General features: G+C 45.7%; 1 protein-coding gene across 1 annotated transcript in view; it reads right to left on the bottom strand.

Annotated features, from left to right (window-relative positions):
- The window catches only part of tln1 (talin 1), a 69696-nt gene extending 58178 nt beyond the window's left edge, over positions 1 to 11518 (bottom strand). The window contains exons 1-2 of the mRNA XM_080528218.1: positions 11483 to 11518; positions 2203 to 2353 (exon numbers count right to left, since the gene is read on the bottom strand). Coding sequence (XP_080384344.1) covers positions 2203 to 2332 — 130 coding nt within the window. The 5' untranslated portion in view covers positions 2333 to 2353; positions 11483 to 11518. The remainder of the gene's footprint in view (positions 1 to 2202; positions 2354 to 11482) is intronic.
- Positions 11519 to 12720: the final 1202 nt, after the last annotated feature.

Raw genomic sequence — 12720 nt, 5'->3', positions numbered from 1 at the left:
CCTGCATCACCGGCCCGTTACGGGTATGCGCGGCAGGGAGACAGGGATTAAGGAATTTTGAAATAGGAGGATCAGGAATTCTTGGAGGGAGAATTAGGGAATGTTGGAAAATGAAAGACGCAGAAGTGAGGCTTGATCCGTGTGGATCACAGTCAGGATCACTGTCAAACCTAAAGCAAACACGGCGGCGCAGGTCTGCCTCGCCCCTTCATGGAAAGATGACCTCAGAAAGGTGAAAGGTCAAACGAGCCACATAACCCCCCTAGCTTAAGTCACTGCTCCTTCCTGACTAGGGTCGCCCCCTTCCTACCATGTGTAGAAATAAGGGTCGGCCCCCAAGCCCCCCACCACCCAAGTCCCACATCTTCTCCCCCCTGGTGATGCAATGATTTTTTGGGGAATCCAAATACATCGATACACACGGTTTGAAGTGCTTTATTGCAGGACAAAATAACAAAAGCACCTACACCCGCCCCTTATAATACAGGACGATCCCATCTTATAAAGGACGGGTGGCAACCCTATTCCTGACTAGGGGTGTAACGGATCACGGCTGATCCGTGATCCGTACGGATCGCCCCTCACGGTTCGGCACGCATGTGTACCGCGGATCAATTGCAAAATGTTAACAAGTAATAATATATACAACAACAAGGCTGTGTTCGTAAATTCGCTCTGGAATCTGATCAGCATTGAAGGAACGCCTCTTGTCCAAACAAATTACTTGGTCTCTTTATGACGTCGGACCCAGTGTGCGCTCCGGCGCTCTCAGAGTGAATTTACAAACGTGGCCCAAGTGTATCATGGAGAGTGCTAGTAACGTTGGCGGGAGAGAAGAACTCGAAATGCCTCCCTCGTCATTTAAATCCCATGTATGGGAGCACTTTGGCTTCTCTGTCAATAATGACGGGAGGCACGAAAAAGGTAGCATGACAACTTCTGATAATGTAGGCATTTTTTTCATACCAAATTTAAAGGAAGGTTTCACTTTATTATTTAGTTAAAAGTGGCATAAAACATGTTTATTCGTCTGCTTTAAAGAGCCCAGTGATTCACTGCTGCAACCAGGCGCCTCCCTCTCTCATTATTGCACTATAATTTAAGTTGAATGTGTATTTCAGTATAATATGTAATGTTTGAGTGTAGAATATGTTATATATTTATCAAATATTTGACCAGTTTTGACATCTTGAATGTTGTTGGTTTTTTTCACATAATAAAAGTGGTGTTTTAACAGAATTCAAGGAAAAAGCAGTTTTTATTTAAAAAAAAAAAAGTTTTGTGTTGATCCGAAAAATTATCCGATCCGTGACTCAAAAACCGTGACACGATCCGATCCGATCCGTGAGTCAGGTGATCCGTTACACCCCTATTCCTGACCCACGGGGACTAAGTGGCTAGTGTTCTAGTGGCTAGTGTTCAGCCCTCGGCCCTGGGCGGGCCGCCCTGTGAGCATTAGTGTTCTGTGTGAGTAATGGTGGGTGGAGAGGTGTGAAATCAGCTGCTAGTGCATGTCCCTGGCTGCACAACCACTTGTGTCACAACCATTTGTGTCACTGCAGAGTTTCTGGACTCCACCCGTAGATTGTCTGTGATGCGTTTCCTGTGGTCGTATGTGTTGATGTGAAAGACAGCTGGTCAAATAGTGTGTTCTCCCACGCCATTGGTTGGTTTAGATGATGTAATGACAGAAAGAGAGATGATTGGCCAGGGTTAGGGTTAGGGTTAGAACATGGAACATACATAAGTTCTAAAGTTCCCTGTTGTGATATGACTGATTCTGGAAGACAAAATTGCTACTTTGTCAACATGTCATATCTGCATTGGCTGGGTGTACAGCAGACTGAAGAGCAGCTGTGTTGGTTTTATAGACTCAGATTACGCCTACTTCTCAGTCACTAGAGTGATCGTTTGTCTTCATAGATTGTCTAAATCATGCGTGGACTGTGGTCAAAGGTCAAAGATGAAATCAGTGTTGTTGATGAAATCAAATGTTCACTTCCTCAGGCAACTGCGGTGTGTGTGCATGTGTGCATGTGTCCATGTACATATGTGTCTGTTTCCACGTTTGTGTGAGTGTGTGAGTGTGTGTGTGTGTGTGTGTGTGTGTGCGCGCGTGCGTGCAGGTTCACGTGTGTGGATGTGCATCCATGTCCACGTGTGTGTGTGTGTGTGTGTGTGTGTGTATGTGTGTTTACTCACGCTGGCCCAGCTGTGCCTCGGGGACCCTCTCTCTGATGATGCGACATGCGTCGTACACCATGGTGGAGGGCTCAAACTGCATAGTCTTCACCACGTTCCCCACGCCGATCTTCAGGGACAGCGCCACCATGACTGCTGATCTTTGTTACGCCTGGGACAGAGAGGACATACAGGGTCAGGGGTCAATGTGACATCATCTTATGTGAGATGCAAAGGACAGAGGACAGGGGACAGGGGATAGGGGACAGGGGACAGAGGACAGGGGACAGGGGACAGAGGACAGGAGACAGGGGACAGGTGACAGGGGAGAGTTCCTCCTCTCAGAAGGGACTTCCTGTTGATAAACAAATGCTAGTTCCTCCTCTCAGAAGTGACAGTCTGAGGGCCCAGGGAAGAAAAGGGGAAGCCTGTCTCCAAGCCTGCTTACAGGAACAGTGAGTGGAAATCTCAGGCTCAGCTTGGCTAGAAATGCGGAAGTGGCACTTCTGGAAATAGAAGCCATATTTCCATGTGTCTCGAGACTCATTCTCCCAATCAACTATTTCCAATGTGAACTACGAAAACAGTCGTAGACAACTATTCACTCTGGGGCATTCTGCTCTGGGAAACAGAAGTGAATTTTCTGTGAGAAAATGTCCCTCAAAAGTAAACAACCGGGACCATGTAGGAGTTTGTGTTGAAAGTTCCAGGGGTGTCTGCTTGGGTTGCCTAGCGATGTGCAGGATATCAATCAGCCACTCCATAATACACACAGTGGGGTGGGCTACATGCTGAGACCATTAGTCGCACCAACGAAGTGTGTGAACTCTCCCATCACAACATCACAACACAACACTCCATCATGGAGATGGACAGAAACGCACGCACGCACGCACGCACGCACGCACGCACGCACGCACGCACGCACGCACACACACACACACACACACACATACACACTAACCGTAAACCGTGTGCATGATTCTAAATATACCTCTTGTGAAAGGCCCAGCCGTGGCCTGATTACGGAAGATAACAGGCGTATGGATGTTGTGTGTGTGTGGTAATTCTATGATGTCAGACGTGTATTAATACCTCCTGGGTGCTGACAGGAGGGTCAGCACCACTGGTGCCACAGTGACACGCAGTAACACCACTGACCGGAACACCAACAGCGCGCTGTGTGTCATGTGTTGACGTAGGTGGAAAGCAGGGGAGGCCGGTGGAGGTAGAAATAGGGACAGACCGATTGATTTTGATTGATTTTTTTGTCCTCTGATTTCTGCCACCGCCTGCCTCCCCTGGTGGAAAAGACATTTGGACACAGGAGGCTACCGAATGCTAATGCTAATGCTGAAACAGGCTAATGACCATTGTAATGTATGGGTGTAGAAGGCTTACTGGTGTACCGCACTGTAATCCAATTCTATGGAAGAGTGATAGGGAAACCAGGGGGAAGCAGGTGGGAAACATATGTTCATAATCAAGTTAGCCTGCCTGTCAGGATCCATATATGTCAGCAAATAAAGGACCTTAATATACAGTAGGTATAGGTAAGATTTCATATCCTCCAGCCTGACTCTGATCACCCAGATCGAGCCAGCCGGAAGAGGAGTTGTACAGTGTTATTGTGGCAGGCAGAAAAGATCTCCTAAAAGAAACATTCCGCTATAGTCGTTGAAGACTGCTGCCCAGCTGATGTTTTTCACTATGTCCTCCTTGTAATCCAGGGGAGGCTGGTGGAGGTAGAAAGAGGACAGGCTCATTGTAATTCATGAAACAGAATAAGGAATGTTATCAAATACTGATTTCTACCTCCACCAGTGTGTGTCTGTGGGTGTGGGTGTGTTTGTGAGTGTGTGTGTGTGTGTGTGTGTGTGTGTGTGTGTGTGTGTGTGTCATGTGTGTGTGTGTGTGTGTGTGTATGGCAGGAATGCCCCTCTCTCTGGTCTATATTTAGGGAGACAGCCAGAGAGGAGACAGTGGGTGATGGTGGGGGGGGGGGGGGGGTATGACTTCTGACACCTCTTCTACAGTGTTTAAGAGGCTCTTATTGGGAGAGAGAATACTACCCCATCTCAAATGAGACGCTTGTTGTGGACCCACAGTAAAGACTAGAGAAGAGAAAAAAAGAGTCTAATTGAGAATCGACAAATATAAGACTCACACACATAGCACCTGCCTTCTCTTCCGCCCACGTGTTGTAATCTACGTCCTGCCTGCAGCAACTTGTAGGCAACTCCAAAACCAGTCTTCGACATTCGACCTGCTCCTTTTAGGAATGCACCGACCCCACACCTCAACACAATACACACACCGATACGAACGCTATCCATCATCGTCCAACCAAAGTCCAACCCCCCTAGAGGGAGTGAAGCCAGAGTGTCGTTAGATGTGGTCATTAAATGATAGTTAATAAACACTGGATGGTTTTGGAGGTTTCCTGCTGGTGTGTCCCTCACTGTGTTTCAATATCCATACCAGCATACCAGTCAGAAGGCTGGGCCAATCCATTGCGTCATGCTATGTGATACTGTACGCTCGTTGTGGATATTGGAAGGCAGTTCTCATTTCAAATGAACAACGACAGCCAAAAAAACGAATTTACCGCCGAAGGATTTGAATACAAAAGTTGACCCCCCCCAACTAAAAACAGATTCTGAGCTAACTGTTTGTCGGCTTGAAAATATACAGTTCTCCATTTCCCCTGTAAATGTCTTAGGGCATTCAAAAAATGACCGTTCATAATCAGAAGGGATTTATGATTAGGGATTATATGAGAAGGAGATAAATAATGACAGAAATGTGGACATGTTAATGAGAACGTGGCCCTGGGCTATAGACTCTGTGAAAGGCTCAGTCTGTCAGGAGGGTAATCCTTTCTGCACGGTCCAGCCACAGGGAGGTACCTCAGAGGAGGGGGACAGACAGACAGGGAGGTACCTCAGAGGAGGGGGACAGACAGACAGGGAGGTACCAGCCCTCCGTCAGAGGAGGGGGACAGACAGACAGGGAGGTACCAGCCCTCTGTCAAAGGAGGGGGACAGACAGACAGGGAGGTATCAGCCCTCTGTCAGAGGAGGGGGACAGACAGACCGGGAGGTACCAGCCCTCTGTCAGAGGAGGGGGACAGACAGACAGGGAGGTACCAGCCCTCTGTCAAAGGAGGGGGACAGACAGACAGGGAGGTACCAGCCCTCTGTCAAAGGAGGGGGACAGACAGACAGGGAGGTATCAGCCCTCTGTCAGAGGAGGGGGACAGACAGACAGGGAGGTACCAGCCCTCTGTCAGAGGAGGGGGACAGACAGACAGGGAGGTACCAGCCCTCTGTCAGAGGAGGGGGACAGACAGACAGGGAGGTACCAGCCCTCTGTCAGAGGAGGGGGACAGACAGACCGGGAGGTACCAGCCCTCTGTCAGAGGAGGGGGACAGACAGACAGGGAGGTACCAGCCCTCTGTCAGAGGAGGGGGACAGACAGACAGGGAGGTACCAGCCCTCTGTCAGAGGAGGGGGACAGACAGGGAGGGAGGTACCTCAGAGGAGGGGGACAGACAGACAGACAGGTACCTCAGAGGAGGGGGACAGACAGGGAGGGAGGTACCAGCCCTCTGTCAAAGGACGGGGACAGACAGACAGGGAGCCTACAGGCTGGGATCTGCTCCCAATGTCACTCAACTTCAAATTATAAAGGTGTAATTAAGCCGTTATAACCCTTCTATAACCAGCATAATGGTGTATGTGTGTGTGCACGTGTGTGTGTGTGTAACTGCATGGTTGATGATGAACATAGAACGTGCCAACAAACCATTAATCCCCCAGTGACATCTTTATGTCTGTGTGTGTGTGTGTGTGTGTGTGTCCCAGTTCTCTGGACATTCCTGAGAAGAAGCCTCTTCTTTAAGAGGTCTTGAGATCTTGGCTGGCCATCTAGAACCACGCATCTCAGATTCACCCTTCATAGAAATATAGATCAAAAAACAACAACAATCTTTTCTCCCTCAAGCCTTCAATTATGACGGTTTAGTAGCCAACTGCAACTGGATACTAAGCCATTGTACATGTATTCATGTTGTTACTAGTGGCAACGCCTAATTAGCCCAATACACGAATAGGGTTAGGGTTAGCAGCGCTGGACCAACCTGACAAGGAGCTGGCAGGAAACAGTAATTTTTCCCAAAACAACCTGAGTTCACCCGGGTTCGAAGCCACAGGTGCATGCACCCACACACATACAGTACACACATACGCACACAGATGCACACACACACAACACATAGAGGAGGATCAACTCTTCTAGAGACCAAAGCCTTTATTGTCAATCCACAACAACAACAACAACAACAACAACAACAACATCTTTCCAGGAATATGCACAAGTGTCTTCACTTGCACACGTTCAGATCATGCTAATGGAATCATTAGAGACCATCCTTTGCAGGCACATCTGAGTTTACTGTAGTTCATTTACAATTACAACAACATCCCCAGTATGAGTCAAAGTGCATAAAGCAGGTTCATTGAAATCTAATATGAATACTGTTTATGGAGTAGACCTACACTACACCATTTGCCTTTTGCAGAAACAGCAACATTGAGGCCCGCTCACTTCTCTAGCAAGCCTGCCCTCCTTTTCCTGACTCCCTGAAAACAATGACGCATGTGGTGGGAGGGCTGGTCAGTGTGGCGGGAGGCTGGAGCCTGCTGGTAGAAATAGCCTCCACTCTCACCCTGTGTGGGCCCGGAAAAGGCTCCAATTCTGGGGTCAGCGACCTCAACCCTGCTCAAAGAATGTAGGGAGCTGTCCCTTCTTCTGGAAATAGATGCACAGAGAAACGTTTGAGAGCCAAGGGGAGGAAAACGATAACAAAATGGCAGAGGTGACTATAAATACTGAGATATGTTTCCGGTTCATCATCCGATGCTATCAGGCGCAGAAGAGTTAGAGGTTTAACTGAGGCACCATAAAGCCTTTCTGTTCACTGTGGATTGTTTTCATTAGCTTTGTTAAGAACATTGACATACTGTATGTGCTACTTTCACATCAAAACTGGGGATACCACTTTTTTCCAGACCAACTACAAGTACCGAATACCGATACAGAGTATTTAATAATACCATTATAGTTCTAACAATAACTTTGAAAACATGTTTTATTTTCATCAGCTGTTCCTCACTTTCAGTGTAAATAAGCAACAGGGTCTGGTGTTTTGGTCCCCAAGCCTGCAAGGATTTTTATTTATTTTTTTACAGATAATGAAAAGTGCAGATTGTAAGCTTGCAAATGATGTGTCATGAAAATAGTGGAAGGAGATATGCTTATTTGAATGTTGGTTCACCTCAAACCAAATACCGGAGAAAATCGTTCTTAATCAAAACAGACGCTAACAGTTTGCTACCATCACGTTGCTAGAAGCTAACAAAAAACATTGGTATGTAACACCTAACTGCATGTTTTAGCACACACAACATGCACATGCTAAAAACACATAAACAAAACTACACATAACTAGATGATCACACAGTCCTTGCTTTTGAACAGTCCTAAAACGTACTCACCCGAGTACAAAGCAGGAAGGCAGACGATCACGATACAGTGACTCAAAAACAAGCTGAATTAAAGACAATGACAGATTCAAATGTAAGTACTTAGTGATCCTAAAACTGCTGTTTGTTATATTGAGTGGGCTCTTCAACAGCTTTCATAATATGAAAGAACACATTTTTTTTAAACCTTTATTTATTATAGGTTAGTCTCAATGAGATCAAATTTATTCAAGAGACAACTGGTATGTTTTAGATGACATATCACATCTCATCTCAATGGCCTATAATAATAATAATAATAATAATAATAATCAATACAATACAATCTAGGGTTCCATTGCCTTAAAGGGGCAATCTGTAATTGGTACAATAATAGAATTGTCTATGAAATTGAGAGCGGTTACATTTCTCCAGCCCCCTCAGCTGTTTACCAAAAAAGCGTGCTTTGTTGTTGTTTGAGTTGATGACAGATTACACCTTTAACAACTGCATTCAGTCAGCAGGAGACATGACCAGTAGATGAGGAGATGTGATTTCTCTATGCCTTTTTCAAACCGAGGGGCCTCAACGACTCTCGTCTTCCTCCTGAGGAGCTGATTCATCTGTGCCTCTACAGACATACTCAGACAAGATCTACGAGGCCGGGGAACCACCTTCAAACACACAACGTCATTTAACAAAGAAGGAACTCAGTGGAATGGAATCAAGCAGTGGATTGAATTACTATTGAATTACTATTGAATTACTATTGAAGCCAAGATGCGTTGGCTTCTATAATAGCTCCATGTTCTCTTTTCAAGGTACAACACATTAGTAAAGCAGATCACTGTTTGCCTCTTAAAGCTGCAACAGAGGCCATCGCTTGAAAGACCCCTATCTACCAACCTTGGGGTGGGGACTGCAGAATCATTACCTACTTCCGCCAAAGATTGAATACCCATCTCCTCAGGCTACATCTTGACTGTCCCTCCTAAAGACCTCCTCCTCTCCACTACCTCCCTGTACAGTTTCTCTACTATAAAATAAATAAATAATAATAAATATAACTGCAAGCGACAATGGGGCGTGTTCCTACAGATATGCCCCCATAACCATAAATGGGGTGAGATTGACAGACATGGGGTAGACTTACAGACAGGTTGTAGACTGACAGATAGGGGGTAGACCTACAGACAGGGGGGTAGACCACTCACCTAATATGGGCCAAGTTGAACTCATGATATACTAAGCTAAGATATTATGAAGTACCCTAGGACCACGTAGTAGTAGGAACACTAATAAATAAATCTAATAATTCACCCGTCTTCTAGCATGGTACTGCCAATGGTCCATGGTCATAGCATAAATTACTTTTTCTTACGATGACTGATGAATAGATGATTCACTTACTAAATGTACTTGTTGTAAGTCGCTTTGGATAAAGGCGTCTGCTAACTGTTAATGTAAAGTCATCTTGGACAGATCATATATCATCTTTTATCATGTTCCCCTAAACAACACAGCCAGGAGTTGGCCCAATGTTAGGCTCAAAATGTGGGTCTGAAGAGTGATTCTTAGACAAAACACACATGCATACTTTCTCTCCAAACGTCACGTATCTGTGCATCAATCAGCAGGTAGGGAGAGGGTGATGGTGTTTACATCAGGTCAGGCGGAGGTAAATCCCCTTCAGTGGCTGTCTGCTCTGGTGTATAACATAAACAAGCACAGTTCCCTTTGTTTATCTCGACCCACAGACTAAACAAAGACTTAAAAACAGGAGGGCACCTTTAAGACAGGATGACCTGGTTTAGTGTATAGAGCTCCGGGAGTTGACGTCACGCAACCCGAAAATCCGAGTAATGGTCCTTAACGCCACCATTTTGGCAGAGTAGAAGCGGTAGTACAAAGCGGGAGAGCGTCCAGTCTTCCATTATTATTAATGAAATTTTAAACTAATTTTCACCGATTTCACTGCATAGTGGACATATTCTCTTGCCGGAGGATCTCTTGCAGTTAAGTAGCCCGGTTTGGTCTCAGATACGTTTGCAGAAGGCCGGGAAATAGTGTTAGTATTAGCTAACGTCAGTCTTAGAAACTAGATGTTATCCAGTCTGTATACAGAATGCTGTGCTCTTACAAATGCCTGTGAGTCTGTTGTACCCTTCCAGTGAACACCTAAACTGTCCCAACAGGTGTGACATGCTACTGAGGATGTTCAAAAGTGAAATAAAGCTGATGCTTGTGACATATTCCATGTTTTTTGCTGTCCCATGATTCCATGTTTTTGTAGGACACAAGTATGGCCATGCTCTGAATGCAGACAGCCTAATACTGTGTGGGGTGACAACTGTTAAAGCAATGTTAATGTAAGACAAACTAGAAAGACAATATGTTATAAATTGCACAATGTTGATTTATTCAACTATAGACAATGGGGATTGATGGGTGAACTGATACCTGTGAGAGGACTGGGGGAGCAGACAGAAGGCTACACATTTCTGCTGCTTGATCATAATAAATATGTAGGTGATAGGCATACTGTTTGCTTTATTTACTTATACTGTTTGCTAGGTGAAGCGATTCGAAGTAATATAACTCTGGGTGAGATTAGGCTACATGTAACGGGACATATGTAACGGGACATAACGTTACCTAACGTTAACTTAGCCTAGCAGACAGCTAGCTTGCGTTTTTGTTTTCTAATGGCTTGAATAGTACGCCGGGGGCGTTATAAGGGTCGGTGATGTTCAATCTATTTAGTTTAGCGATGTAGCGTTCTTTGTCTTGGTCGCTGAAGTGGGACGTAAACTCAGATGGTCTGAAGTTGCCACTGGCGCTGGTGCTGCATTCATAGTTTTCTATTCTGCCAATATGGCGCCGTAAACAAAGTTTCGTGACTCGAGTCACGTGACGTCCGGAGCTCTATTGGAGAGTTTAGTCAAAGTCTGAGTCAAAATGTCTACTTTGCATCACCGTTTAAGGGTTTTATTGTGTGTGTGTGTGTGTGTGTGTGTGTGTGTGTGTGTGTGTGTTTATGTCTGGGAGGGTAGGTGGGTTGGGGGGATTCCCATGATACATGCTCTGGTTTTTGTCTGCAGGGCAGATCAGAAAGTGAGTAACACACAGGTCACTGAATGTGGGACAGAAAGGTCACTGAGGCCAAGAGTTCAAATCCAAAAAGAGAAAAAGAGAGACCCATCTTATTATGGGTCACCTTTGAAGCTAAATCAATCCGTCAGTCATTCAATCCAATTTATCAGATGTGAAATTGACACAGAACAATTGCGGATAATGTCTCTCTTGTCTACTATGTGAGATTACAACCTCTACTGGGAGTACTGCAGGGGAGGAGGGACATTCCCGCCAGCTAAAAGAGGCCTCCTCACTAACCAATCAACCACAGTAAGTGGTGTCTTGGGGGTAGCTACTCCTCAAACAGCTGTTAGCTCCCAGCTTGCTCAACGGGCCCTTTGACACTGCCAATTATGCCTTGAAACATCTAGTGCCAAATGACACAGTGGTGTGCAGTGAGCTCCCAAGGAAACACACATTCACACCAGATCAGACTGACACGCAGCAGCACTCAACTGTTCGACCACGTCACCAACAGAGAGAAGGGCTGTCTGGATGTCTGAATCTGGGCTAAATCTGGGCCTGATGTGTTGATGTGATCAACAAGGTTCCAACCTGAAGGTGTAGGAGGGTAGGGTGTAGGGTGTAGGGTGTAGGGGCTAGGGTGTAGGAGCTATGGGTAGGTTTGAGAGAGCCTTACCTGATAGAAAGTGATCTTAGTGGGAGATGTCCTCCCAGTCGTGTGTGGTGTTACAGGTTTCCTCTCCTCGGCTGCAGACAGACAGAGAGACACTCGTTAGATGTTGTGTGTGAAAGACACTAACACTAACATTAGACCCCCGTACTGTTCCATACACACACATTCACACTACTGTAGGAGGAGGTAGAAATGCATTGTAATGCAGGAATGAGGAATGGAATGAGGTACGGTATCAACCACGTGTTTGATATTGCACGGTCACACATAATGTCAAAGTGTGTGTGGGTCAGAGATGATGTGTGTGTGTGAGGGTTCAACACTGTAACACAGCCAGCTACCATGCCCTGTGACAATGTGTAGACACATCTGGAATGAGTCATTTAAAAGTCACTGAAGTACTTAGTACATAGAGCACCGTGGATGAGTGTTTCTGATGACTTATCTGTCCAAGCGTCAAACGTAGTTTTGAGAATGTTCTTAGAACTGCCTCACAAGTTACAAACACACAACGCTTACTTTCTCTGTGGAAAGTCTGATGGCATCTCCTTCTCCTCTCCAACTGATCATTCATTTACGCAAATGACTGACTGATCGTTTTTCAATCGGTGCAAGCCTACTACTTTACCTGAGGACATGGACACACACACAGACTATTCCACATCATTCAACCCCAAATAAAAAAAATAAAAATTGATCTTCACTGTATAGTTGATTCACTTACTTTAGACAAATGTACTTATATTGTAAGTCACTTTGGATAAAAGTGTCTGCTAAATTACTTAAATAAATAAATACAATTAAACAGACAGACTTCAAACACTCCAGACCAGACCATTTCAAGGGTATATCATCTAATCCCAGTGAGTCAATGTGGTGGGAAATAACCCTTCAGATTGGTCTGCAGATAGATAGATAAACTACAATATTCCCTCTGATGACTAATGCCCCTCTGTCTGAGGGCCTTAGAAGGCTGCCTCTTTCCCCTTCTCTCCTTCAGAGGGAAAGGAGTGAGAGAGAGGGAGGGAGATGGGGGGAGAGAAAGAGGGAGGGGAGTGAGAGAGAGACAGAGAGAGTGAGGGGGGGGGGGTGAGAGTGAGGGAGGGGGAGGGAGCAAGGAGAGAGAATAACTGTGGAACTCTGCTATAGCCCCTCCCATTTCCTGGAGGGCGTGGCCGTGTGCGCGTCAGCAGGCCCAGACATACACGCATGGTGCGCTAGCTCGCTCACTCACTCACTCT

Source organism: Nansenia antarctica (genome assembly GCF_963989245.1).
Source record: "Nansenia antarctica genome assembly, chromosome: 4".
Lineage (NCBI taxonomy): Eukaryota > Metazoa > Chordata > Actinopteri > Argentiniformes > Microstomatidae > Nansenia > Nansenia antarctica.
The sequence above is the reverse complement of the archived record's forward strand: the minus strand, read 5'-3'. Positions and strand labels throughout refer to the sequence as shown.